Below are 24,992 nucleotides of genomic sequence, written 5' to 3'. Positions count from 1 at the left end.
CCTTGTGGCTCTTGCAGTAGCATTTTGGTCCGTCTCCATTAAGTTCTTAGAACCAAGAAAATAGATCATTGTGCCCTAAACATAATGAATAAGATGGAAAAGCACCACAGGGAACTTGACTCACTGACTAGTCATTTTCCCCAGCTCTACTTATTTCAATCAAGACATAAATGACAAAGACACCCACATTTGACAATTACTTTTCATACTTTTACTGTAAAAATGTTACATCCACAAAAATAGCAACCACTTCTCCAATGAGGTTATGTACAGTACTGACACCTACATTTTTGAACCAGTATAGAATTACTTCAGTAGATAGATAGAACTATGACAGTGGCAGTTGGTGATCATTGTACATATGAGAAATCTATCTCGCAGTTATAAAACATAAAGCCTCTCCTGAGTTCATGCCATGTTAGACAGCATATAGTGGTTCTTTCCCCTTTCAGACCAGTTCGAGTCCCACAGTTTTAAAATTTCGAATGCGTGACAGTTAAAATGACATCATCAATCCCAATATCAAACAGGTAAATATGTCTTCCTATGATTAAATACTATACAACCATTCGTATTACTCTTATAAGACAGATACTGTCTTCTGAAAGCTAGTTCGAAAAGTGGACTTAGTAACGTGCCCTTTCTAGCATTGAAATACCAGTAATATCAGCCATGGGCAAGTTTTCAGTGATCGTTTACCACTCTTAATATTGACATTCCCCTATGGCTGTTACGATTCAAGTTGTTTTCGACTCCTGCAAAAGTGTCATAATTTTTTCTTGCCTCTGATAAAATATACAGCATCTGCACAAACATGTAAAATGGGAGAAATCTGAGGTAAAATACCAAGAGTCCATAACTATGGTTTGTTAGTATTTCTCATGGCACAATAGTCCAATACAAATGTACAATAATATATACAATCTTTCGCGGTTGTGAATACGTTTCCTATTTCTTCTGTTTTACGTCAACAACTAGTTGTCAATTTCTTGTGATAGAAGCAAGAAATACAGATGAAAGGATTCTACTCTCAAAACATTTAAAACCCAGCAGGATAAACTGATTGTCTGTTTGGCACTAGTGGTTTCTACCCTGCTCGAGTTTGTAACAGTTCACACTAACGTCTTAACGATATACCTAATTACACATTGAGAAGCATGGGAGGTTACAAGAATCATAGCCCAATGATGTCACAATCCATTTTAAAATGTTACACTTCTAATTTCATTTTGACAAGAGACAAAATTGTTCCATTTCTAAAATACAATCGGTGCAAATATATCATGTAGATGTTTCGAGCCCTTCACACATTCACACTTGTTAGGATACAAGTGTGCTGAATCAGATGCTGCATTTGTTCCCAAGATTCTGCATACAAAAATTGGCACTTCATCTCACAATGTTGCAACATGGGATCGAGACGGCTACAAATGGGAGGCACCAGAACTGCTGTGAGAGACCATGATTTACATTGTTTACAATACATCGTCAATATAGAATCTCCACGATCAATATCAGGATATAACTAGTACTGGCAAGAACATTAAAGACTTTGGATACGAATATCTGCCCCCATATCAGCAGGTATCTACCATATGGACCTGAACGGGGGCTTGTAATTTGTTTCCCAGCATTGTTTGGGGAGGTGGGTCCATTCTCTCCGAGTAGTTTTTATCCGCGGTGATGGGCTCCAGCACCAGGGGTTCTAAGTACGCGGGAGGGTTCTCGCTGTCTTCGTGGGGGGTCATGGTGCTGTAGCCGTGGTCGCTGTCCGTCCCACGCGTGCTGCGGGAGTAACGGTTCCTCCGGTCGTGGTGACTCGGCCGGCGCTCGATGGTGGCCAGGAAAAAGCTGGTGTGATCTGGGGAAAATGAGACATTTGTTAGCATAAGAGACTGGTACGAGATGTATATCTTACAACAGTGATTAATATGTGTACATCTCTTGCTCATACAAATACCATAGTTCAAATGCAGACAATATGACATTCAGATATATATAAAAGACAATTGTCTTTTAGTAGAAGCCAATATGCACACCATCTTCCAACAGCCAGAATATATGCTGAGCATATCATCTTGTATAGATTATGCCAATCAAATATCATGTCTTCTGCCAATATTATGAAGGGTACATGTATAACTTTCCTTATGCTACAATATTTAATGTTGTGTTTCCAGGATAGTGGTCCTCAATAATTAGGGCTAGTAAACAGGGAATGAGGGATTCTCTCTTTTTTAGATGCAACGAAAAGAAACAACATTTTTCTTCCTTGGCCTTGATAACAATTGTCATTTGGTCATAACATAACATGCCTATACATTTAAACATGTATTGTATTACACCAGTTACTAATGACTATTTATATGTCCTCATTTGCTGTTTTCTGATGTGTCCATAGACTACAAATGTCTAAGTATCATCTCTCTCTACAAGTCACACCCAAACACAAGACATCATACAATACCTAACAAGAAGCTACCTATCCCATGGTTCTCTGGTGGGTCGTCTGGTTCTTCGTCCCGTTCATCCAGCTGAGACATCCGCATCGTTGTCTCCGCGTTCTGTAGGGTCTGCTGGCGCTGGAGCCGGTGCACGTGGTGCCGGTAGAAGTAGATGGCGAGCGCGAAGACCAGGATGACCGCCATGATGCCGCCCGCGACCGGGCCCACGGGTGCGTTGTGTACGCGCCTGGGGAACTGGTTAGCTGCTGTGTGGGGGGTGGAGTAAAACACATGTTGGGAACTGTGTCGATCTTATCTCTTCCAAACATTCCATTATAAGTTACATGTTACATGAAGACCAGGATGACCGCCATGATGCCGCCTGAGATCGGACCCACCGGTGCGTTGTGTACGCGCCTGGGGAACTGGTTGGCCGCTGTGTGGGGGGTGGAGTAAAACACATGTTTGGAACTGTGTCGATCTTATCTTATCTTATCGAGGATGACGGCCATGATGCCGCCCGCGACCGGGGCCAAGGGTGCGTTGTGTACACGCCTGGGGAACTGGTTGGCCGCTGTGTGGGGGTGGAGTAGTACACAATGTTAGGAACTGTGTCGATCTTATCTCTTCCAAACATTACATTATAAGTTATAACTTTCAGAAGACCAGGATGACCGCCATGATGCCGCCTGCGACCGGGCCCACGGGTGCGTTGTGCACGCGCCTGGGGAACTGGTTGGCCGCTGTGTGGGGGTGGAGTAATACACAATGTTAGGAACTGTGTTGATCTTATGTGTGCCGTAACTGGTAGAGTGTTCGGCTCGGAATCTAATGGTCCTGAGTTCGATACCTGACGTTGTGCTCTTGGGAAACGCACTTTACACAACCTTCCTCACTTCACCCAGGTGTAAAAATGGGTACCTGACTTCGGTTAGGGGATAATAGGAAAGACTACCTTTACCTTCTGTCTGTACTGTGTATGTGGCACTGTTAATATCAGTTACTATCTTGAGTGCAGTGCCACATTGTCATTGTCTGTCCAAACCAAATAGAAAAAAAAGAATGTATCATGAACCATTATGCCAAAGTCTCAGACAGAGTGTATTGTGCTCCACTTACCGACTTCATCAAAGTAAGGTGACTTGCTGCCCACCACCCCTCCGAAGCACACCCTCTGACTGGCACAGTACTCCTTCTCCAGGGGGGTTTCTCCATCAGGTCCTAACATGCACCACTCACAGTCCAGCACGCCAAAACAGTCACTGCAAACAACACACACATCATGGTTATTGTTATTAAACAATATCGGAAAATTACAAATTGAAGACACTGTTAGACTATTATATTTGTATCAACATGTATATGTTTTGTCTTCGTTGTGACCTATAATTTGCACGGTAGGCAAGAATGTACGATTTGTCTTCATTTCTTCCAATGTTATTGGGTAGGCCAACCACACTCTCTTCCCAGCCCTGTGCCTGAAGATCAAGTAGCTTTCAATTGGTGGGGCTAAATCCAAAGGGTCTGGAGTGGCTACCAACATAAGGCTATGTGCTTCAAAAATCAATGTTATTGGGTAGGCCAACCACACTCTCTTCCCAGCCCTAGGGCCTGAAGATCAAGTAGCTTTCAATTGGTCAGGCTAAATCCAAAGGGTCAGGAGCAGCTGCCAAGATAAGGCTATGTGCTTCAATAGCCAACGTTATTTTAAAGCAAAGTAATCATTTGATTACTGTATTCTTTGATTCATCATTTCTTGTATTTGTACATGGGTTGCATTTCAGGCTCCTGAAATACAGTTAGACAAAAAAGGACAAATGCCTCAGCCCCAGAGGCTTTGCCCAAAAGAAAGCAGGAAGATACATTACCTGTACTCTTTCCTACTGGAGCAGTCGGAGTTGAAACACTGCGGCACCCCCGCCGTGACCTCGGGGTCGACGTGCGGCAGGACGATGGGCTCGTGGCGCGTGCTGCAGCTCGGGTTACGGTCCTCGTCCTTGGCGAGCTGACCGGAGCACTGCTGCAGCTGGAGTGGACACTCGCACGGGCACTCGCACTCCGTCTGCTCCATACGGTGGCAGTTCAGACACAGCCGGTCAACCTGGTAGTGGACAGGACATAGGGTCAGAGTAGTCAGTACAATCTGACCAGTTAGAGTGACTTTCCCCCATTGCTCAAGTTTTAAAAATCACATAGATACTACTAAAAAACAAATGAAATAAGGACTTAACTGCTTCTATACAAGATACATGTACATGTGTCATGTATCATGTGGTAAATCCATTCAATTTCAAGGGGAATTAGTTACACGGAAGGAGCCTTAAGGGGTTTTTCAGTATTTCAAGTTTGTGGTCAAAATGATTCTGTAGTCAAGTAGTAATACAGTGGTAACATCTTGTTACATGTTGATTACCATGATCTTACAGTTGACAGATACGTGCAAAAACTACAAAAAAATGACAACTTTCAAGATTCACAGTGAATGACAAAAACATGCTTACCATACTGCATGGACAGAAGGCAGTGATGACGTCACAAGTCTGGTTCACGATCCCAACAAAGGAGTTGGTGCCAGGTATTAACATGATCTGAAAGGACAAATGGAGATATGATTTTCACAATAGCAGTTTTCTACATTCATGTAGCACTGTACATTGTTTCAAAGCAGATATACTGGTAGATATGCTGGTAACAGTTACACCAAGTAGAAGTATTGGGTTATTTGCACGCAGGTACAGGTCCGCACCTGGGGTCCCATACTATGGTGATAATGCTGATTCATCTCTTATAGGTCACACAATAATCTCATCCTCGTCAAATGTGCTAAATTTTCATAATTGTGGCAGAACATCATGTGAGATAAACAGCAGTTACCCTGTACTTTGCACAGTGTTCCCCATGAATCAGGTTGGTCAGGACACCCTGGAAACTGGTGTTGAACTGGGGAGGAACCAAGAGACAGAATGAGTCAACAACAATAACATTACAATGGAGTAGTAACGCAACACTCCCAGAAGAACAAAACGGGAAATAGTCTTCTGAAGAAGTTCAATGTCAGTTGAGACTTGGATGACATGGAATACATTGTTATGTGTTCAATATGTATCAGCATGACCTACCTGGTAGAGTCTCTGTATTGTCCTGTCATTGTAACTGTTGCACATGTTCTTCTGCACAAACCCGCGATGGTTCAGAATATCATTGGCAACAAGAGGTTCCTGGAAAGGAACAAAACATTCAGTAAAACATCCTTAAGAAAGCAGATCCAGCCATGATGCTGCTGTCTGACAGACACTGAAACGTTGGAGGTGAGTACTACTTTCATTTTGTTGTGTTCAAAGAACCTTACTATATTCAGTAAAACAGGCTAGCAAAAAAAATCATTGGTGAGAAAAACCTTAGTACTGCAAGGGTTAAAAGAGTTTTAACCATGTATGCACCAATAGGCAATCACAGATTGCAAATTTTGCCCCCTTACCCTCAATGCTTTGTAACCTTTTTTTTCCACCGGTAACAATCCATCCTAAGTTTTTTTTGGGGGTTATACACGTACTGTAAACCTGAATACAGTTTCTCTACTAAAAACACTGCTACAAATGCATCCATGAAAGTTGGACATCCACAGGCAGTAAGATACGCATAATAGCAATTACTCAAGTAACTGGATATGATTTGGAAACAGTCACAGGTTTCAGATAAAAACTTTTATCTTTCCTCAGTGACACTGAAGAGATCTTGTTTAAGAGCAGGTTTTATATCCTAACCATGCAAAAGTGTTGAAGACAGTTAAAGTGTCTTGAGTACTTGCTATTTGGCACTGCTACAAATGCTACCAAATCAACCGAGATGGGGGCCGATACCGACTTCCAAGCACCTTCTGGTGTGGATGTGTGACTTAGGATTTGGGTCATATCTGTATAACTTAATAAGGATCAGAGGACTGATCAATAGCTTGTTGGTTAGCACTTTATTTTGTGTAATACATGGATACTAGAAATTAAAATTGTAACATTATGCTACCAATAATGTAAGAGAGAGTCCTGACCATGTGTGTGATGTGCCTCTGCTCGATGGGACCCTGTCTGGTGGGTTCTATCAGGCCGGGGTGTGCCACCATGTAGCCCTTGTCGTCAAAAATAAAACACCTACACACACAAACAAGAGGCAATGCTCAACCAAACACCACACAACAACACAACCAAATAACGTAATCTGAAAATTTTCTCATCTGGATTTCAGCACAGAAACAAAACATACTAATTGAAGTTACAGGATATAAAAACAAACAAATACATTATGGGCAGTTACCTGATACTGTCCTCTTTACACAGTGAGAGCGTGTCCACCAGGAGTTTGTAGAAGTAGCGGAGAGTGAAGTCTGCACCAATGACAGCTACAACCTTGTCTGTGGACTGGTGATATCCATCCAACCTACAACACAAGATATAAACAAGATATATGAGACACAATCAAATACTTTTCTAGGTAGTCCAACAATCAGACTGTCCTTCAAAGGGGACACTGTTCCCCCTGAGCCTCAGTCTTCAACCTCTGGCATTTAACCTTTGCAACTAAATAATACACACTTATCAATAAAGCAATGTGGTGTGCTTTGTCAAATTTATTTGGACATAACAGGCTCATGCCTTCTCTGCCACTCAATGGCCAATGATTTTATTTCTTATAACTTTGAGACATTCTGAATCTTAAGACCCTGGTACTTTTTCTTAATTGTTATATATCCTAGTGCCTACCTTCCTTCCCAGACTCCTTGGCTGAGTGGGACCACATAGCCCGCTCCGAAGGCATCCAGATGGGGTGCCGACAGTGTCAGGCGTCCTGGGTTCTCCAGTGCATGGGTATACCTGTGGAAGTACAGTTTCAGTATCAAACTGTGTCTACAAAATATCACATTCAGGGCTCTAGCCAGCGTATGCTTTTCCGTGAAAAATGGGACTTTAATGCATGAGGGAAAATTTTTAAAACCGATCCCTCAACCCTGACAGACAAAAATCATGAAGATTAAAAAAAAAATGAATTTGTATAAACCAAGAGAAACACAATCTCATAGTAACAAAGTATTAATACGTCTCAGTCTGAACGTTCTGCTGTTTCCTTTATCAATATCTCCTTGTTCACTATAACAAAGGCCACAATATTTTCGTTAGCCTCCAAATTGGACCAACCCAGCGGCAGACATTTTCGATTGAGTCCGTTGTGCCCTGGCATCGACACAACCCCCTCCCCTGAATATGCTATAAAAGCCTGAGTTAGAGCTGCGTACAGTCTTCTACAAGCACAGTGTAAGCAAGAAGTGACTCTTAATAAATATACACAAGGCCCTGACAATGTATTGCATGCAGTACAGTTGAAAGTGTTGGAAGATGCACATACCATTGAGTCCTAGTGGCATCAAAAGACTTGTCCATAACAGCTCCAGGATACATTCTGTAGACACCACTGGGAGTAGCTGTATACCTGTAGCGGAGAAAAGACTTCCGCTGAACACCTAACAGTGCCGATTTTGTGTATGTTTATAGACATGATAACTTGAAGTACTGGATTTACAGCACAACACAAATTATATGGTCTTAACTAATTTTGAGGTTCTAGGTTTCCAGACCCACCTCCTGACAATGTAGTCTTCCACACTGCTGTCTTCCTGAGATGTCCAGTGCCGACTGATGCGGCTGGTAGCGGCCACATCATCCTTGATAGTGGACTAGAAAAACAGGACAAAGTTTTACTGTTACAGTATTGTTCTTGGCATCTCTGTCTGTGTTTCCTCCTGTTTGTAGGAGTAACTTAAAAAGGCTGGGTGGATTGTAACAATATTTGGTCTGTGGGTCCCCTAGTGTGTGCATTGGTGCTACAGCAGAACTTCCAGTTCTTGCATCTTTTGACATTATATGTTCTTGGTGTCAGTGGCATTTTGGTGGCAGACAGCTTTTCATGCAAGAAAGAAGGTCATTGCTTAACAATAATATCTTATAATCCTTCATTCATTCAATAATGTTTCTGTCCATTGGGCTAAGATATGCTTTATTTATTTATTCAAATTGCAATAAGGGCAATACAATGTGGACACATAGGCAGCATGCTGATATCGTGACCACTTTCGTTTCGATCAGATGACAGAATGCAAAATAAAAGTGATGTTGATATAGTTTACCCTGTTGAATAGTGGTCATTATAGAGTAGACTAATGCTATGTACAGTATTTACATGTTGATAGTTCCTAGAAAATAAACTTGCTCTTTTCAACAAGCACAATGAAGAGTACACCACACGTGCTGTCCTAAGGACTGCAACCCCTTTTCGTAGTGTGTAAGCAATGGCAGACCGAATTCAAATTCTCAAACAATAGATCCAGAGGCAAAGTCACTACCTACTGGACCACATAATACACTATCTGAGGTTCTATCTTGAGGTTGTACCCCATACCTTGACTCCAGGGTTAGCCAGTAGCCCTGTGTTATCAGTAAGGTACATGGTGAGATGCTGGACCATCCTCAGGGTCTCAGGCTGGTGCAGGTGTTCATAGGGGGCCTGGAAACTGCCGGGAGACAGCATCAGGGCAGCAGTTTCTATTGGTCCAGACAGAAAAACCAATTAGTATACATCAGTTTCCATTGGTTTAGACCAAAAAACAACACACAGCTGAGTTTCCATTGGCTTACATATAAAATTAACATGCAGCAGTTTCTATTGGTAAAAAAAAACCCCTAAAAGGTAGCAATTTCCATTGGCATAGACCAAAATAAAATTGATGGTATAGCTAATATCTCATTGGTTGAGATATATGTGAAATTAAAATGCTTTCATAAAACAGGCAGCTTTCAGTAGCTTGCTTTAATTTACTTTATTTCTAGATATACAGGAAGATTTCATTTTAATGCCATAGATCTAGTGATTTTTCATATTGTCCAAATTAAACATTCAAGAACTAGGCTTAAACACAGGTGAAAACACAGAGACCCTAGAGTTACTCACCGAGTGTTGCCAGCTGTTTCAGGTGCATGCATGTGGAGGCTTTCTGTGGGAGGTCTAGGCGATGATACAGAAGAATGTGGCCCGCAGGTGCTGCAAAAAAGAGTCTTCAATTAGCTGTTTTTCTATCCACATAAAACAAACATATTCATTATTCTTAAATCTAACTCTTCTTCAGAAAGAACATTTCAAACAACTATCATTAGAAATGCATTTAACAATTGTTACCTCCATAAAACCAGATTGTTCTTGGTGCGTCTTTTTGTCTGTTTGTTTCCACATTCATTTCCACATGCTAAGTATGCCAAGGAAACTGGCAGAAAGTTAGGTCAAAGGTCCAAAAGTAGTTTATCGAAGGTTATCTTATTTCCTGTCTCCAAAGCATGTCTGTTGCCATATGGGAGTCAGTGGGACAATGAAAACAGAGACCAATGAGAAATTCATAATGTGTGAATTAAACAACTCACAAATTTTATGTAGATATGACAGCTATGATTTCTTACTTTCTTTGTGCAGTTGAGTAGACATGGATACTTACAGTTTGTGCTCATGAGCTGTCTTCTCTCCATATCCTCCTGTAATACTGCAGTTGCAATGATGAATGGTGTACCTTCCACCTATAACAAGCAAACATACGTAAATACATGTTAACATATATGGTCTTTCCTGCATGCAAATATACAACTGTAATTATATGGGAAAATCATATTATTGTCACCAAAGTATCACATTTTCTAAAACAATAAGTGGTGAATAAATTGTTCACATGCATACGAGATTGTAAAAACTCGAAAGTACATGTTTGAGATGTATACAAAACCTGGTAAAAAAGTGCTTTCTGTTTCCCTACCTTCCCTAGAAAAAAATGTGAATGCTAGCCCTATCTTTTTTTGCGTGGGTAGTGGGGTCACATAGCTTCCACTTAGAATTCATATTCAGCTTGTTTCCTATTGAATTAAAAACACAGTTTGTCCTATCTAATGACATTGAAAGGGTCCTCATTTATTTCAGTTAACTTTGCTCAACTGTATTGTAATATGTGTCACTAGAGTTTTGGCCAGCCTAAAAAAAGGAAAGAAAAAAAGGTAATCCATACCTACTGACCCTAATGAAACACAACATAATTTTTCACTAGGCCTAACACTGTACACATGTAATGACTTGTATGTGTGATACTGTAGTGGAGTAGTGACTTACAGGTGCCCAGATGTAAGTGATATTGTAGAGGTGTTACAGAAGTGACTTACAGGTGCCCAGGTGTAAGTGATATTGTAGAGGTGTTACAGAAGTGACTTACAGGTGCCCAGGTGTAAGTGATATTGTAGAGGTGTTACAGAAGTGACTTACAGGTGCCCAGGTGTAAGTGATATTGTAGAGGTGTTACAGTAGTGACTTACAGGTGCCCAGGTGTAAGTGATATTGTAGAGGTGTTACAGAAGTGACTTACAGGTGCCCAGGTATAAGTGATATGGTGCAGGTGTTACAGTAGTGACTTACAGGTGCCCAGGTGTAAGTGATATTGTAGAGGTGTTACAGAAGTGACTTACAGGTGCCCAGGTATAAGTGATATGGTGCAGGTGTTACAGTAGTGACTTACAGGTGCCCAGGTGTAAGTGATATTGTAGAGGTGTTACAGAAGCGACTTACAGGTGCCCAGGTGTAAGTGATATTGTAGAGGTGTAGTGACTTACAGGTGCCCAGGTGTAAGTGATATTGTAGAGGTGCAGTCCGTTGTTCATAGTTCGACCAGGCCGCCCTACCACGCTGGTGTTGTAGACAGCTGTCAGACTCTTACTGCCAGCATTGCCACTAAGGAGTCAGTAAAGAAAGGATGACAGTTAACACACTTGACCTAATTGACCTAAGCATAAAGAAATAGTCTATAGTGGCCATCTCTCAAACGCAGCCATGGCCACATGATTTCCAGTCCCAAAGTTACAGAAACACTGCCTATTGTGACCATACAGCGGCCGTATGTCACCCTGCACCGAGTTTAAAATCATAGCTTGCGAGGATTTGGCGTTCTGGACAGGGTCATTTTGGAGGTAACGGAAGGTACGCGTACCTTGACTGTTACAGCGTAAGTCCTTCCTGGCGAATTTCCCAACATTGCGCATGGCATGTATATTAACTACATGTCATGATTTGTTATGATTAAGACAGTAAACTATTCAAATTAATCTTATTAACTTTTCAACCTATCATATGTCTTGGTGTCAAAACGTTCACTATTCAAAATACAACATTGATGAATTAGGGTGGCAAGTAAGGCTTAAGTGCATGTGCATACATCTATACAAGTGTGTTCCATTTTAACCATAAGTTTTGTCTCATTGAAGTGTATATATACCTGAGCATGGCTTGTTGTACAGAATGGAAGCCAGGCACTTGTTCGAAGTGTGAGATATCTGTGTGGAGAGGCTGTTCCTTTACTAAACTGGGCCTCTGTAGGGTAGGGTGCATCAGGGTATAGCCTAAAGGGAAGAAATAAAAAAGACATGTAAAACATCCGACCTCATAATAATAATTTCACCGTTATCATCAGTCAGCTGCGGGTAAGTCAGCCACAAGTAATATACAAAACTGTAAATTACTATCGAAACACAGATGAGTTTCCATGATAATACTGTAAATCCATGCATGTTTGCAGGGATTGAATTTCCCTGTAGAAGGGGAAAGTAGGTTTAAAATTTGCAGGTAAAGCAATTTTGTATATGTGTTTTTGACTGTGTCAAGAAAAAACACATGTATAGGTTTGTGTTTTAAATTGTGTATATGACTTTTTGGTGAAGAGGTATCTGCAAAATATAACATGTTACTGCAACTATTTCAAAATTTACAGTAACTTACTGCTACTGAATATATGGTTCAAAGAACATAACAAGTTTCCCATGAGCTCTATCCCATTTTAAAGATAGCACCATTACATTTATAAATTCAAAAGTTGTGTGAAAAATCTGCATCTTCATGTGTAGCCAGTATAACCACTCTTTGCTAAAAACACACAGTACAACATACTACTACATGACCTACCATTTTTATCAATGACGAAGGCATAGGTTGACTGTCCCTCCTCATAGTATGTCATATCCTCCATCAAATCTGCCATGCTCAGGTCGATACCCACAATGCCGAGGAGAAGGTGGTCGCTGTCCCCCTTGGTGTAGTAGACAGGCTGGGTGATACTAAGTATCAGTCCTGTAGGGGGAGGGGCAGGGTGTTAAAACACAGGTATGGAAATGGTTTCAATGTTGATAGTGCAAAACAAAAACTGCTGATAACAGCAGAGACAAACAATCTTAGTCCTCTGAGTAAGGACAGCAGTGACAGTTTGGAGGATGAACATAATTAAAGCTACAATACAAGTGTGTTAGAAAGATGGCAATGTTTTCACACATGGCTCAGCTGTCAGTGTTAAAATTTACTATTGCTCAGTTATTATTCAGTTATGTTATTCAGAGTTTGATGTGATCTTGTGTTTGGAATAGAAGACTCCCAACAGAAAACTGTTTTTTTTTTTCAAATCTTAGTTCACAATGTTGCAGTTGTGCATTTGCGAGTGTATCATGAAATAATAATGCCTCTCTCACGTTGTCTGTTTTGCAATAATGACAAATATCAGAAATGTGAGATGATGACGGGTCTAAAAATGACAGTAAATGGCAATCCCACGAAGATTTTTCTATTAAGAATGTTTCAAATTCTGGCACCAAAATTTTACATAATACAGCTTTAACAACTGTTTGGAGACTACATTTCCTAAATGACTCACCCTCGCCCATCCTGTCCATGTAAGGCAGTGAGAAGTGAGTTTGTGAGGTGACGTTGGCGCTCAGGATGGTGTAGAAACGTCCCACGGTAGAGCCCAGGTTACTCAGGGAGTTCAGTACTGTCATGGTCCCACTCTGAACAATGGGGAAAAAAAGACATTTAACAGTACTTAAATTAAAATGTGAAAACCATTAGGAACCAACTGAGCTTGCTGAGGAGCTAATAATCTTCGACAATGTTTCAATACTATGTACAATATTAACTACAGGTCCATTGCTTTTTTAATTCCTCTAGGTCTTTGGTACAATGAACAGTGGACCACAGCTTGACATCCCTAAAGACTGCAACCCTATCCAGTAGCAAGCATGTGTAAGAGCAACAACAGCCAGGAATCACACAACACCTTGCCCCAGAGGTAGGGGGACTAACCAGTATTTACTATGCATGCTATTGCTAACAATCCTTACATAATAATATTATGTCTTACACAAAATAGGAAAAAAATTTAGACGCTACATTTTTCATGCCATTCTTGAATAAGCTTTCAATTGTAGAAAAAATCTCTAAAGAAAATAACCCTAGACTATGCTTCAACTGATGTAAATAGATATGCCATTTAATATTCATTACTTTCCATTAGATGACTATCTGTGACCTACATATGCAGTCCCTGTCATCTCTGAGAATTGATCAATTACAGCCACACGCTCACTAATTAATATGCAATTATCCAAACCATCAATCAACTGTAACATCTTCATATTCTATGATCAAATTGCAAGCACCATGCAAAACATGGGTTATTTCTATATAGTGACATCATTTTATCATCAACATACTGTAAATGCATTTAAGTTTGCGGGGATTTTATTTCGTGGTAGCGGGAAAAAAAAACTTTTTTGTGGTGGTTTTCATTTTGCAGTAGCACCATGCAATGTGGTCTCTTACTGCCATGGAAAATGTTCTTGGTGGTTATAAGTCCGCGAATATTAAACTGCCATGAAAGTTTGTGCATTTACAGTATTCAGTAAAAAAATCAGACAGTCAAAATATAATGAACATGCCAAAATATTCTGGTCACTGAATATTTCATCATTGTGGTAGAATTTGTCATTTATCAAAACTACTTGTCAACATCAATCATCAGTTCACATTACAAAATGACAATTGACTGTTGAATATGAATATGATTTCATATTTGATTTCTTTTAATTCTAATCCCTTGTGCAATAAAACGTATAGGAATGTTGATGCCTGCCAAAAACATCAAATCAAAAACATAAGACAATGACAAAATAGTTGACACTTTCCTTACCTTCACAGGCCTGGGGTTTTTCGATGCTACACCATACTTCTGGTAGTCTTGGTTAGCCAGGTCCCTCAGAAAACCCAACTCACTCAAGCTGGTTTTACCATCTGAGAGAAAATGCAAAAATTATTTATTACTTTAAAGAACTCATTGAATCATTTGTAACACAATACCAAGATCTTATATTTACAACATAGCAACTGTGTACAACAATCAACAATCTGTGATAGTACAGACTGAAACACAACCAAGAACTGCAATCTAGCTAATTTCTAGTTACTGAAATTTACCACTTTTGCGGATGGATTCATTGATACAATAGGGGACTATCACATTTTGAAGATTTTCAAATTGTAACTTTGATCCACTCAAAGTGGGAAGGACACTAAGTGATCAACGTATGTCTCTCGTCCTTAGTTGATGTCCCTGGATTTGAACCCAGAATCTTTGGATTCTAAGCCACCAACCCTTACCACTTTGCCATAAATGATGGAAAGCCTTACCGTCCACAAGAGCATATGTCATGATGATGGCCCTGTTGTTTATTTTGCTGTTCTCCCTGCCCAGCGTGCTCATGATGTTTGTTACCTCTTGTTCCTCATCAGATACATTACCCGACCCCATGTACAAAATCAAGGCCTCTGGAACAACACAAACAAACAAGATTTACCTTTTGTATCATTCAAAAACAAAACACATAACAAATACATGTTATGAGGGAAATTAGGTTTTCATAGTGCATTTGTTTTACTTTTGAAATAATTATGAAGTACAATGGAAACATGTGCCCAATGTGTCATGATTTCATGACAATAACGGAAACATTGCAAAGATTTTAAGTTTTACAGCTGGTTCGTTCCAAAGGATCTTGCTTGGAACAGATATGAAACTTTTAGTTTATAACTAGCAAAACCTTCTAAATACAAGTGTACATTAACACTTGTCACCATCAAATATACCCAGACATAGAAGGTTCTAATTTCCTTACCTGTGTTGGGGCCAACGTTGTCAGCTTGGAAAGTATTACTGATGATATTGAAGGCTTCCTGGAACCCCAGTGCATGGTCTGTTGTTCCTGCAAACACATTCAACTTTCTGTTACTAAATGGCTCTAAAACCCCATTTGAATACAAAGAAGGTACACATGCTAGCAGTGGCTTGTTTCCATATGATACACTGACAGGAAGTTAGGTTAAAGGTCCCACTTAGGTCCCAGAAAAGGTAATCTCATTTCCTGTCTTCAATTTTACGCTTTTTACCTTATGAATGCCAGCGGAGGAAAATGGAAGAATAGAATCAGTCAATTCACAGTAATTGATTGAATATGAAATTCATAAAAACAATAAGAAATTTGCTCACCTTTGCCGAGTTTGATGTTGTCGATAAATCTGTTGAGTTTCTGTTTGACTTGTTGTGAGGCGGGCGCCAGGAGACGGCGGAAACACTCGTCTTCTGAGGACGTCTTCACCTTTCCAGACAGGCTCAGTACTGCAACCTACGGGACAAACAGGCTTTTAGTCAGATCATGGTTGGTACTTACATTTAAACCTGTATAAGCTGCCACCTTTGCATAGCGGCCGCCTGATCATTGCGGTCACTATTTGTCGGTCCCTTGGATTTTCCCCCACTGACCTAAGCATAAAGAAATAGTCTATAGCGGTCACCTGTCCAACACGGCCACAACCACACGATTTTGGGTCCCGTAGATACAGGAACACCGCCTACTGCGACCAAACAGCAGCCGTATATCACCCTGTGCCAGGTTTAAAATCATATTTTGTGATGATTCGGAGTTGACAGGGTTATTTTGGCGGTAGTGGAAGGTACGCATGCTTTGACAGACTTAGAGTGCAAGTCTTTGTCGGCAAATTTATCAACATTCTGCATAGCAATATCAATCATTTGGGGAAATTTGACTTTAATTGGCAGGGTTTTGAGACAACAGAGACATTGTAACTTGGTGAGAAAGATCAGTGGGTACTCAAATCATGTGTAACTTATTGCTCGTGGTCAATTGATCAGCATTTCCTCTTTAGTGACCACCTGTCTATAGTGGCCACACTTCTCCAGTCCCTTGAGTGGCCGATATAGACAGGTTTGACTGTACTTGACGAGTGATTAAGATGTTTGCTTGTGAGTCCAAAGTTAGTTGAATACAGTAGTATCCATATGCAAACTGACAGGAAGTTTGCTCAAAAAAGTCAAAGGTTCCATAATTGATAACCCACCTTGTCTTGTTCCATGAGTGTTGAGATGACCATCTGGGCTGCCTGTTTAGCAATACGTAACTTGTCCTCACTCAATGCCACACCCCTGTCCACTATAATCACTACATACTTAGGGCTGGGCCTCACTGTTGCCGAGTACAAAGGTCTGAAACAAGAAAAATTTCAATCATTAGACAAACCAAAAAGTGATGCGAAATTTATGCTTTGGTTGATAAAGTCACAAGCTTGATATTAAAAAAAAATGCTATATGTGTTATGATAAAAAAACCCACAAAATTTGAAATACCTAAAAAAATGGCATCCTGTAAATGCAGAAATGTTCACGGTGGTTTTATGTTCGCAGTTTTCACGTTGCCAATTCACTGTGAACTTCAAACCACCGGAAACGTTTTTCCATGGCAATAAGAGACTACAGTGCATGGTGCTATCGCGAACATTAACCACCAAAAAAGTCCTTTTTCTGCTACTGGAAACTTAAATGCATTTACACTACGGGAGAAAATACTATTTTACTGGCTCCGCCCCAGAGGTGTAGCCCAAAAACTTGACATGACTAAAAGTCACCTGTTTCTGTGCTCGAAGCCCTCCTCACATCTGTAGTCACGGTGCCTGTGTCTGGCGCTGAACCTGTGCGCCGGGAACACATTAAAGATGCCATCCTCCGAACTGAAGTACTGCCACTTTAGGAAGGGGGAATCGTTCAGGTTCTCTATAAACACTGGGGGACGAAAAGAAGAGATTTTTCAAACCACACATGTACACATGGCATGTTGATTCCATTATATGGGTGACATCCGCAAAAGCATTAATTTTTGTCTGTTTCGAAATAAATATTTCGACCATAACTGTATGTCAAACTAATCAGCCGAAACTATATAAACGTATGCCGCGAATTGCCAAAACATATTGGAAAGTGGATAGCGTAGAATGACATAGTCAATTCCAAAGTAAAAGAACAAAAATGAAGAATCTATTGTTCGGTTTATGATACTCATTTGTTAAACCTTCCTGATCACTTAGATTTTATAACAAAGGCAACTTTTTTTGCCAATGTCTTCTTTTGGATGTCATCCATATCATAGGTTGAACCTGTGTGTGAAAAATTAGCCAAAAGACTGTTTAAAAAATATCATATTGAATATAACTTATATTGATGGGATAATACTTGATGTGTCCTACCTCTGGTAAGATTTCTGCCAGGGTTAAACATTCTGGAGGGTGTTCCAGTGGCTATTCTGTCACAACTCAGACTTCTGGAGATATTGGTCTGGAACGTACTGTCAAACCTGAAAAAAACGGTCAACAGGTTTAATCATTTGCTTTCCACATTAAAACTATATCAAGGGAAAGCTTACTGTAAATGCAGAAATTAGTGGTTCTATCAGCGGTCTAACTACAGAATGAGAGAACGGCGCGGCGCCACTCCCAAAAATCCCCGCGCCGCTCCCAAAATTTTCAAATTTAGGGTCTCTTTTCGCGGACAAATAGGCGAAAAAAATAGGTATTCGCACAAGTTTGAACACAGCGTCGCTATTTTCGCTAGCGACGCCATGACCCACGCCATGTTGGATGCGAAAACACGCAAAGTCTCGCGATCCAAATCTCGCGAGCATTTCACTTACGTCTTATTGGTTGATTTTGGTTGATTCAAACGTGGCGTGCTAAACAGAGCAATCTTATTGGTAGGATCTCGGGCCGCTGCTGACGGCTTTAAAAGGCCCTCCCCGCGGTTTGGGGGACATAAACACAACTTTTGCCGAGTTTGTTTACATCGACGATCCAACCATGCCGAAACGCAAGCGACTCCCGAAGCCTGCTGACGACCAAAGAACGATCGCAGCGTTCTTTGTGACGACTTTGGCGGCAACCACAGTCCGCGTAGCCGAGGAGGAGCCGCCGGCAAAACGCTCGACGGAGCCGGTCCAGCCCACCCCCGAGCCGCAGAGAGCGGCTATGTCGGGTGGCGCAGGTCGTGTTTCGCGGGCCGAGAAGACCGTAAACACCGACAACACTGGGACATCGCCGCGGATCACCGCTAACAAGGACGATCTGACCAAAAGGGCCGCTGAAACGAAGGCGAATTTCCAAAGGTACCGTGTTTAGTAAATCATTTTCAAACGGATAATAATTGTAACGTTAACAATTTAATATTTGCATTGAATAATTCTTGATATATTGTCGAACTTATCGTTGCTTTTTTACAAGTTTTCTCAAACATGATGTACTTGTAAATTAAAAATAGACAATACTCCTTAATGTAGTAACATGTCTTGAACATCATTTGAATTTTCTATTGTTATAACAGTTACACCTGCACCTGTTAAGTTATAACGATGATGCTTTGAATTACTTGAATACTCCTTGATGTAGTAACATGTCTTAATCATTTCTATTGTTATAAACATCTGTTTAAGTTAAAAAAAATGTTGCTTTGTATTAATGTTTATGTCGACTTGAATACTCTTAAATGTAGTACATGTCTTGGTCATTTCTATTGTTATAAACACCTGTTAAGTTGTAACGATGAGCTTTGAATTAATCTTGAATATTTCCATGCCTTTTTTTTTTAAGATATAGTTTGACATGTTTTTGAGTTGTTTTAAACAGTAGAAATTGTTCTGTTGACAATCATTATGAGTGACATTGATCTGTAAAAATTTGCTGTAAATAGAGTTATTAAATGCTCTTTTTTGTACTTCATTGGGCTTGATTTTTTTGTGTCTTTAGTTTGTCACATTCTCAGCTCAAGTTGCAGGAGAAGGCTTCAAAATGTATTTGAGAAGGGTAAAATGCAACAGCTTCTCCTCCAGAGAGGTGGGGGATCCCCCCCCTCTCCGGGCCACTCCCCCCCTCACCCACTTCACCCAAACTTAAAGCCACCGCAAACATTTTTCCTGTATGAGACTGCAGTCTACAGTACTACTGCGAACTTAAAACCACCGCGAACACTCCATTTTTCCCACTACCACAAAGTAAATCACTGCAAACTTAAATGTGCCAAACAAAAGACTGAAATTCCATTGCCAGTACAACTTGTCGGACACTGGCAAGGGATTTTCAGGCACGTGTGACATAGTGTTGGTATAATTTGGTTAGTGTGTTCGTTCCAGAACCAAGAGGTCCTGGGTTTAAATCCACCGATGTTGTGCTCTTGGGAAATGCACTTTACACGACTTTCCTCACTCTGTATCAAGGTGGGTACCTGACTTTGGTTGGGGAGGTAAACTAGTAAAAGGTGAAGGAAGAGAGGGATGGGTTCCCCCTCCCAACATCATGCCCTAGACACAGTAGATAACAACTTATTGCCCTTACAAGTTACAGCCTCAAAATACTACATTTTACCATAACTTACAAAATCAGTCCTAGCACTGACTGCAAAAAAAGGGTTATCATAACAAACCAGGTACCAAGAAATGAATATAAATTCCAGTGATAGTTATCATAGTAGTATCCAGTATGCTGCTGGGATCCCTCACACAGAGGTAGGCACCAATCAAAATATAAATGCAAGTGATAAAGTAATGACAGAGACATAATAAATCAAGTTTCAGTTTCTGAACTTGCTGTTAACATGTTTTTCGTGTTGATAATTGAATTGGCCTACAAATCAACATATATGACATTGATACTTATGATCATGCATGAATATAATTACTTACAAATAAACTGCTAACTTTTCCTTTATGTATGTTAGATTTCCAATGTGGTGCTATACTTACTGTAGGAGTGTACTGTCCAGGTAACAGCAGTCGTTCCTATGTGTGAGTATGTGGCGGAGATGTGTCCTGTACAGGTTCCTCACGTTTCGTCTCAACTTGTCCAAGGCTCCCACGTAATTATTCAACTTGTCCCTGAGATTTCTCGCCAACTGTGAATAAAAAAACACATATAACAGATATAGAAACAATGCAATTATTGGCTTAGACACTACAAGAAAGCAAACAAATAGAAATTTTTGTCTTATATTATTCGTTTATCTTTCTACTTAGCATATCATTACTCTCAATAAATGATTTTACTTTAATACAAAACTGTAATATCTGAAATCTTTAAGTTTGAATTCACTGAATACATTAAAGGGATAACTTATAATAATGTACAAGACGTTACCTGTGTGTAAAAGAACGTGCAAACTGTGCACATCAAACATGGTGGAAGACGAAACACATTTTATGTCAAACTGCTCTTTCTACAATCACGAAAGAAAAGAGCTGTTTGAAGAGGCCACCAAATTCCATCCAAACTTCTTAACATTCACCGACAAAAAGAAAACAATTCTCCTTCTAACTTCACAATACCCACACATAATATAAAAGGATCTTTCGTCTTCCACTGTCTTCGAAAAAGGAGTTGCACCTAATAACCCAGGACCTAGAGTTAGCTTTCATATTGTCTTTACTTTATCTGAACCTCTCATGTTACCTGCAATTAGCCCACGGCAAGAATTTGCAATAAACTTTATTAATAATGTAACTGGCCACATACCTGTTGTATTGTCTGTTGTTCATTTGATGATTTTACTGAGTATGACAAAGAGTCGTAGATTTTCTGAAAGAAAAAAAATTGAACAATGTTATTATCATGCGTCTAACCTTTTTTCCTCCAGAGCAACATTTAGTCACTGCAAAAATTAATGACTTGACAGTACACCTTGAAGTATAAAATAGGAAATCATCAGAACATCGTGAATCTAGTTTTCTTTTTCTGGCTCCAAGGAGATACTAGTAACAAAACGCTTTGCAAAGTGTACCAAGTGCCTTGAATAATGTTAAAAGGCTAAATTAAGAGATTTTAGAAATTTCGGCAGAAAAAATACACCACTTTTCAAGATGGATAACTTTCATGTTATATTTCATGTTAGTACTAGTAAGGCTTAGGGCACATTTCAAAGCCGGGGCCCAGTCGGGCAGCTTTAGGGAGCAAAAAGATTGATACAAATAAAACACACAACATTTCAAAATGAGATTCATGGTCATGATTTGTGTAAATTTTTAGGTATACATTTTAATTTTTCATTCCTTTAAACATCCCGGCCGGGCCCCGGTTTAGAAATGTAATCTAAACCTACGGAATGCAAAAAGAAAGTGTATCAAATTCCTCGAAAACAGTACACTGTATTTTGATTTTTGAACATCTTTGACCATCTGCATTGCGATTACACTCTGGTGTTACCATTGGTAGGTGCATATCTCCACTTGAATGAAGTGGTAAGCTTCCCACATAAAAATCAATGGGGCATTTCACTCCAATATCCCCACATGAATGAACAATCTCATCTTTAGCACTGTGGCCACTGAATAAATCAGGACATTAATGACTGTGCCATGGGAATTCTCTATCTCTCAGTTTCAACCAGTCTCAATCAGTCCTAGGGGCTAAGGTACCATACATTAAATGTAATCTCTCATATCCATAATTTCAGAAGGTATGCTAAGATCACCACATAAAAAAAAGTAAGAGTGAATTTAAAGAGATCTACTGTACTAATACAGGATCAACAAGCCCTGTGGTATGCACACTTCAGGTATCCAAGTATCGCCAAGACTCAAGAGCCTTCTGAAGACATTCTTGAGAAGCTGGATAAAACACTAAATCTTTAGGTTAAAACCTGGTAGTCTTGGTGAAAGGAAGAGACTTGATCTTCCAATATTTGTTATTGTTACTTGCCATATGAGTAACAACTATTTTCCGGTAAATATTAATATATTTAACTTTAAGGTATGCTTATAGCCATATTGTACATGAGATTATAATAAGGATAAGGTTATATCCAAACAGATGCAGAAAGGCACAATTGACCCTTTTTTATTCAATGTAAAAAAATACAGTCTGGTCTAGACAGACTTTACAAAACACTTTTCAAGCTATAATTTGGTATAAACACTTTGTCACCGCAACAAAAGGAAGTCACCAGCTTTTTATTTATATGATCTCAAAACAAAAAGCATAACTTAATTTCTCTCCTCCCACATGTAACTAGATGATTCCTTCAAGAAATGGCAGTTGTTTTCTTAGGTTCTGTCGCAAAATATATTGAGTGATAAAAGGGGGCAGATAGCTTCACTTTTCTAACCTCCTGCTCTTCTTTTAGCTGAGTGCTTATCACTAGAAAGGTCAGATGTACCCACAAGGGAAGACATAAAAGACCCAGTCACAAAGGTGGTCTGTTGTATCCATCCATTTCTCTGGCAATGTCACTGACAGAAAGCCAGGAGAGTCAAAGGGGGGACTAAATAATGCATTATCTCCGGGGTTGGAAATCCAGGAGTGCCACATGGACAAAATTCTACTCTCTCTGACGCCAAAAAATCAATAAGGGTTTACTTACATCTTAATTAACTGACTCTTTCCATTAATTCATGACACCGCGTCAGTGGGGCATTCCTAATGAAAGACCTGCTGCCCTATTTTTTTTTCAAAATCAAAATGTTAAATTTATTTAAAATTGTTTAAAATGATTTCTAATCGAGTAATATACTACTAGTAGATATTTGCATGGATGCCCTGTCAAGGTTAGAACCTGCTAACATTAGTAACAAACAACGAATAGACATAAAAATGTCCAGTCTTGAAGTTAAGTCTTATACCTATAATTGACTTAGGACCTGGAATTGAAGCCCTTGCAGGTAACAATGTTGTGCACTTGGGCAAGCAGATCCTACGGTAGCATAAGATTACTACCGTACACAAGTGGTGTGTTATGCCTTTAGGCACTTTACCGGTTAGGTGCTACAAACAAACAAACAAACAGCCAAATAAACACACATCAGAATGAGGTGTAGTACCATCTTTACAGAAACTGTTTAGCAGCTTGGTCCAACTTCTAGCTCCTTTTCTTTGCCTTGTCATCACTGGCTTTTGAAGTTCAAATGAGTCGAAACGCACACAGGGTGCAAAACAAATGCCTGTTGACTGATTTTCACATTTACTTGCCAAGTGTTTGTTCCCCAGATGATTTGAGTACAAGCTCCTATTTTTTTCTACCACTGCATAATAAGGTAAATTGTACATGTATGTGTGAATTGGTGAGAAAGTCATTCAAGCAAATATGTGATAGCAAGGAGGTTGAAAAACCTCCTTGGTTGTAGTTAAGTTATAAAACAAGCACTTTTGCAGTTATAAAAAAACATATCATTCAGGTTCCCTTAGTTACAATAAATGGTGACTTGAGCCCTTTTTGTAAGGCAATACATGTATATAAAAATCGAAAATTTTAGACCCCCTAAAATTTACCTTATTTCTAAGTGAACATAATTTGAACTGGGTGTGTGAATTTTGTATTTTCTATATAGACTATATTCTGTCAATATACTATAGAAAACTTACAACATATGTTACTGTGTGACATAGGAAGAAGAAATTGTTGAGCTTATTTGGATGAAAACCTCCAGGCAAGACATTCCTATTCCCTTGGTGTAAGGCGGAACCAAGAAGGTTTTTCACACGTCTTTTCTAACATGCAAAACACACTCAACTCGCCATCTGTGGCTCGGTAGAAAGATCAAAGCACCTCACAAAAAACTCTAATTTCAACGCCATACTTGAGCAAAAGGAATACCTTAGCGTATATAGACACGAAAAGAATGTTTAATACAAACCTGCATGGGTAAAATTCCGACTTTTTCGTCGCCAAGCGTGTGAAGTGTTTCTGCTAACGCACGGGCAGCCACTTCTACAGTAACCTCCATCTCGTCTCTCGCGGGGGCCATTCTCCCGAAAAGACTCCCCAAATCGAACGGCAAATCCCCGCCTGTACCGTCCCGGTGGTCCCCGCTTATATCCCGTTTGTCTAGGCTTCTTTCCCCGTCGCCTGCTACCGGAGAATCCAAGCCTGGGTCACCAAGAGTCGTCCACAAAAGAACCATAAACACTGCAGCATGCGGCAACAACAATCCAGGAGTCCCCGCCGCCATCTTTGTTGTTGGACGACTTTTACCTCAGAGTCAGACGAAAAGAAAATGTAAAATTTCTGAGGCAAAACTTGCTCGGCTTCACCTCATGTTGTATGCAGTGATCCTCTAGAATGTCTATAAAAATATCCAGTAGCTGTTTGGCCCGCGCTGGACTGCGTAAAACGGTAGAGCGACGAGAAACAATTCCAGCTATGCTTTCTTCTTCCAGCGCCTGAAAACTTTGCCAAACGCAGCCATCGGAGTCAGAGGAAAGCTGCCCTCAGATTCGGCGAACCATTCGAAATATAATTCCATAATTTGACTAAGAACCAAATTCACTGGTTATCACGGACCAAAA

General features: G+C 40.0%; 1 protein-coding gene across 5 annotated transcripts; it reads right to left on the bottom strand.

Annotated features, from left to right (window-relative positions):
* Window positions 1-188: 188 nt before the first annotated feature.
* Window positions 189-24,918, bottom strand: LOC118431459 (VWFA and cache domain-containing protein 1-like). 5 transcript variants are annotated; one of them, XM_035842691.1, is made up of 30 exons: window positions 24,341-24,918; window positions 21,228-21,290; window positions 20,462-20,610; window positions 17,922-18,028; window positions 17,307-17,460; window positions 16,743-16,887; window positions 15,874-16,009; window positions 15,503-15,589; window positions 15,018-15,155; window positions 14,521-14,621; window positions 13,207-13,339; window positions 12,468-12,632; window positions 11,785-11,908; window positions 11,126-11,243; window positions 9,973-10,051; window positions 9,438-9,527; window positions 8,889-9,031; window positions 8,072-8,166; window positions 7,839-7,922; window positions 7,199-7,309; window positions 6,753-6,875; window positions 6,490-6,589; window positions 5,564-5,662; window positions 5,319-5,384; window positions 4,946-5,032; window positions 4,313-4,545; window positions 3,564-3,706; window positions 3,111-3,187; window positions 2,483-2,633; window positions 189-1,861 (listed from the first exon to the last, which is right to left on the bottom strand). In XM_035842691.1, the coding sequence occupies exons 1-30, from the start codon at window positions 24,653-24,655 to the stop codon at window positions 1,578-1,580; spliced, it is 3,900 nt and encodes a 1,299-aa protein (XP_035698584.1). In that variant the 5' UTR covers window positions 24,656-24,918; the 3' UTR covers window positions 189-1,577. The 5 variants fall into 5 exon arrangements, with proteins under 5 accessions (XP_035698584.1, XP_035698583.1, XP_035698586.1 ...); XM_035842690.1 differs by having other exon boundaries at window positions 2,468-2,633; window positions 24,341-24,917; XM_035842695.1 differs by lacking the exons at window positions 189-1,861; window positions 2,483-2,633 and adding an exon at window positions 3,054-3,070 and having other exon boundaries at window positions 3,104-3,187; window positions 24,341-24,917.
* Window positions 24,919-24,992: the final 74 nt, after the last annotated feature.

The sequence above is a fragment of the Branchiostoma floridae genome, chromosome 15 (genome assembly GCF_000003815.2).
Source record: "Branchiostoma floridae strain S238N-H82 chromosome 15, Bfl_VNyyK, whole genome shotgun sequence".
NCBI lineage: Eukaryota > Metazoa > Chordata > Leptocardii > Amphioxiformes > Branchiostomatidae > Branchiostoma > Branchiostoma floridae.
The sequence above is the reverse complement of the archived record's forward strand: the minus strand, read 5'-3'. Positions and strand labels throughout refer to the sequence as shown.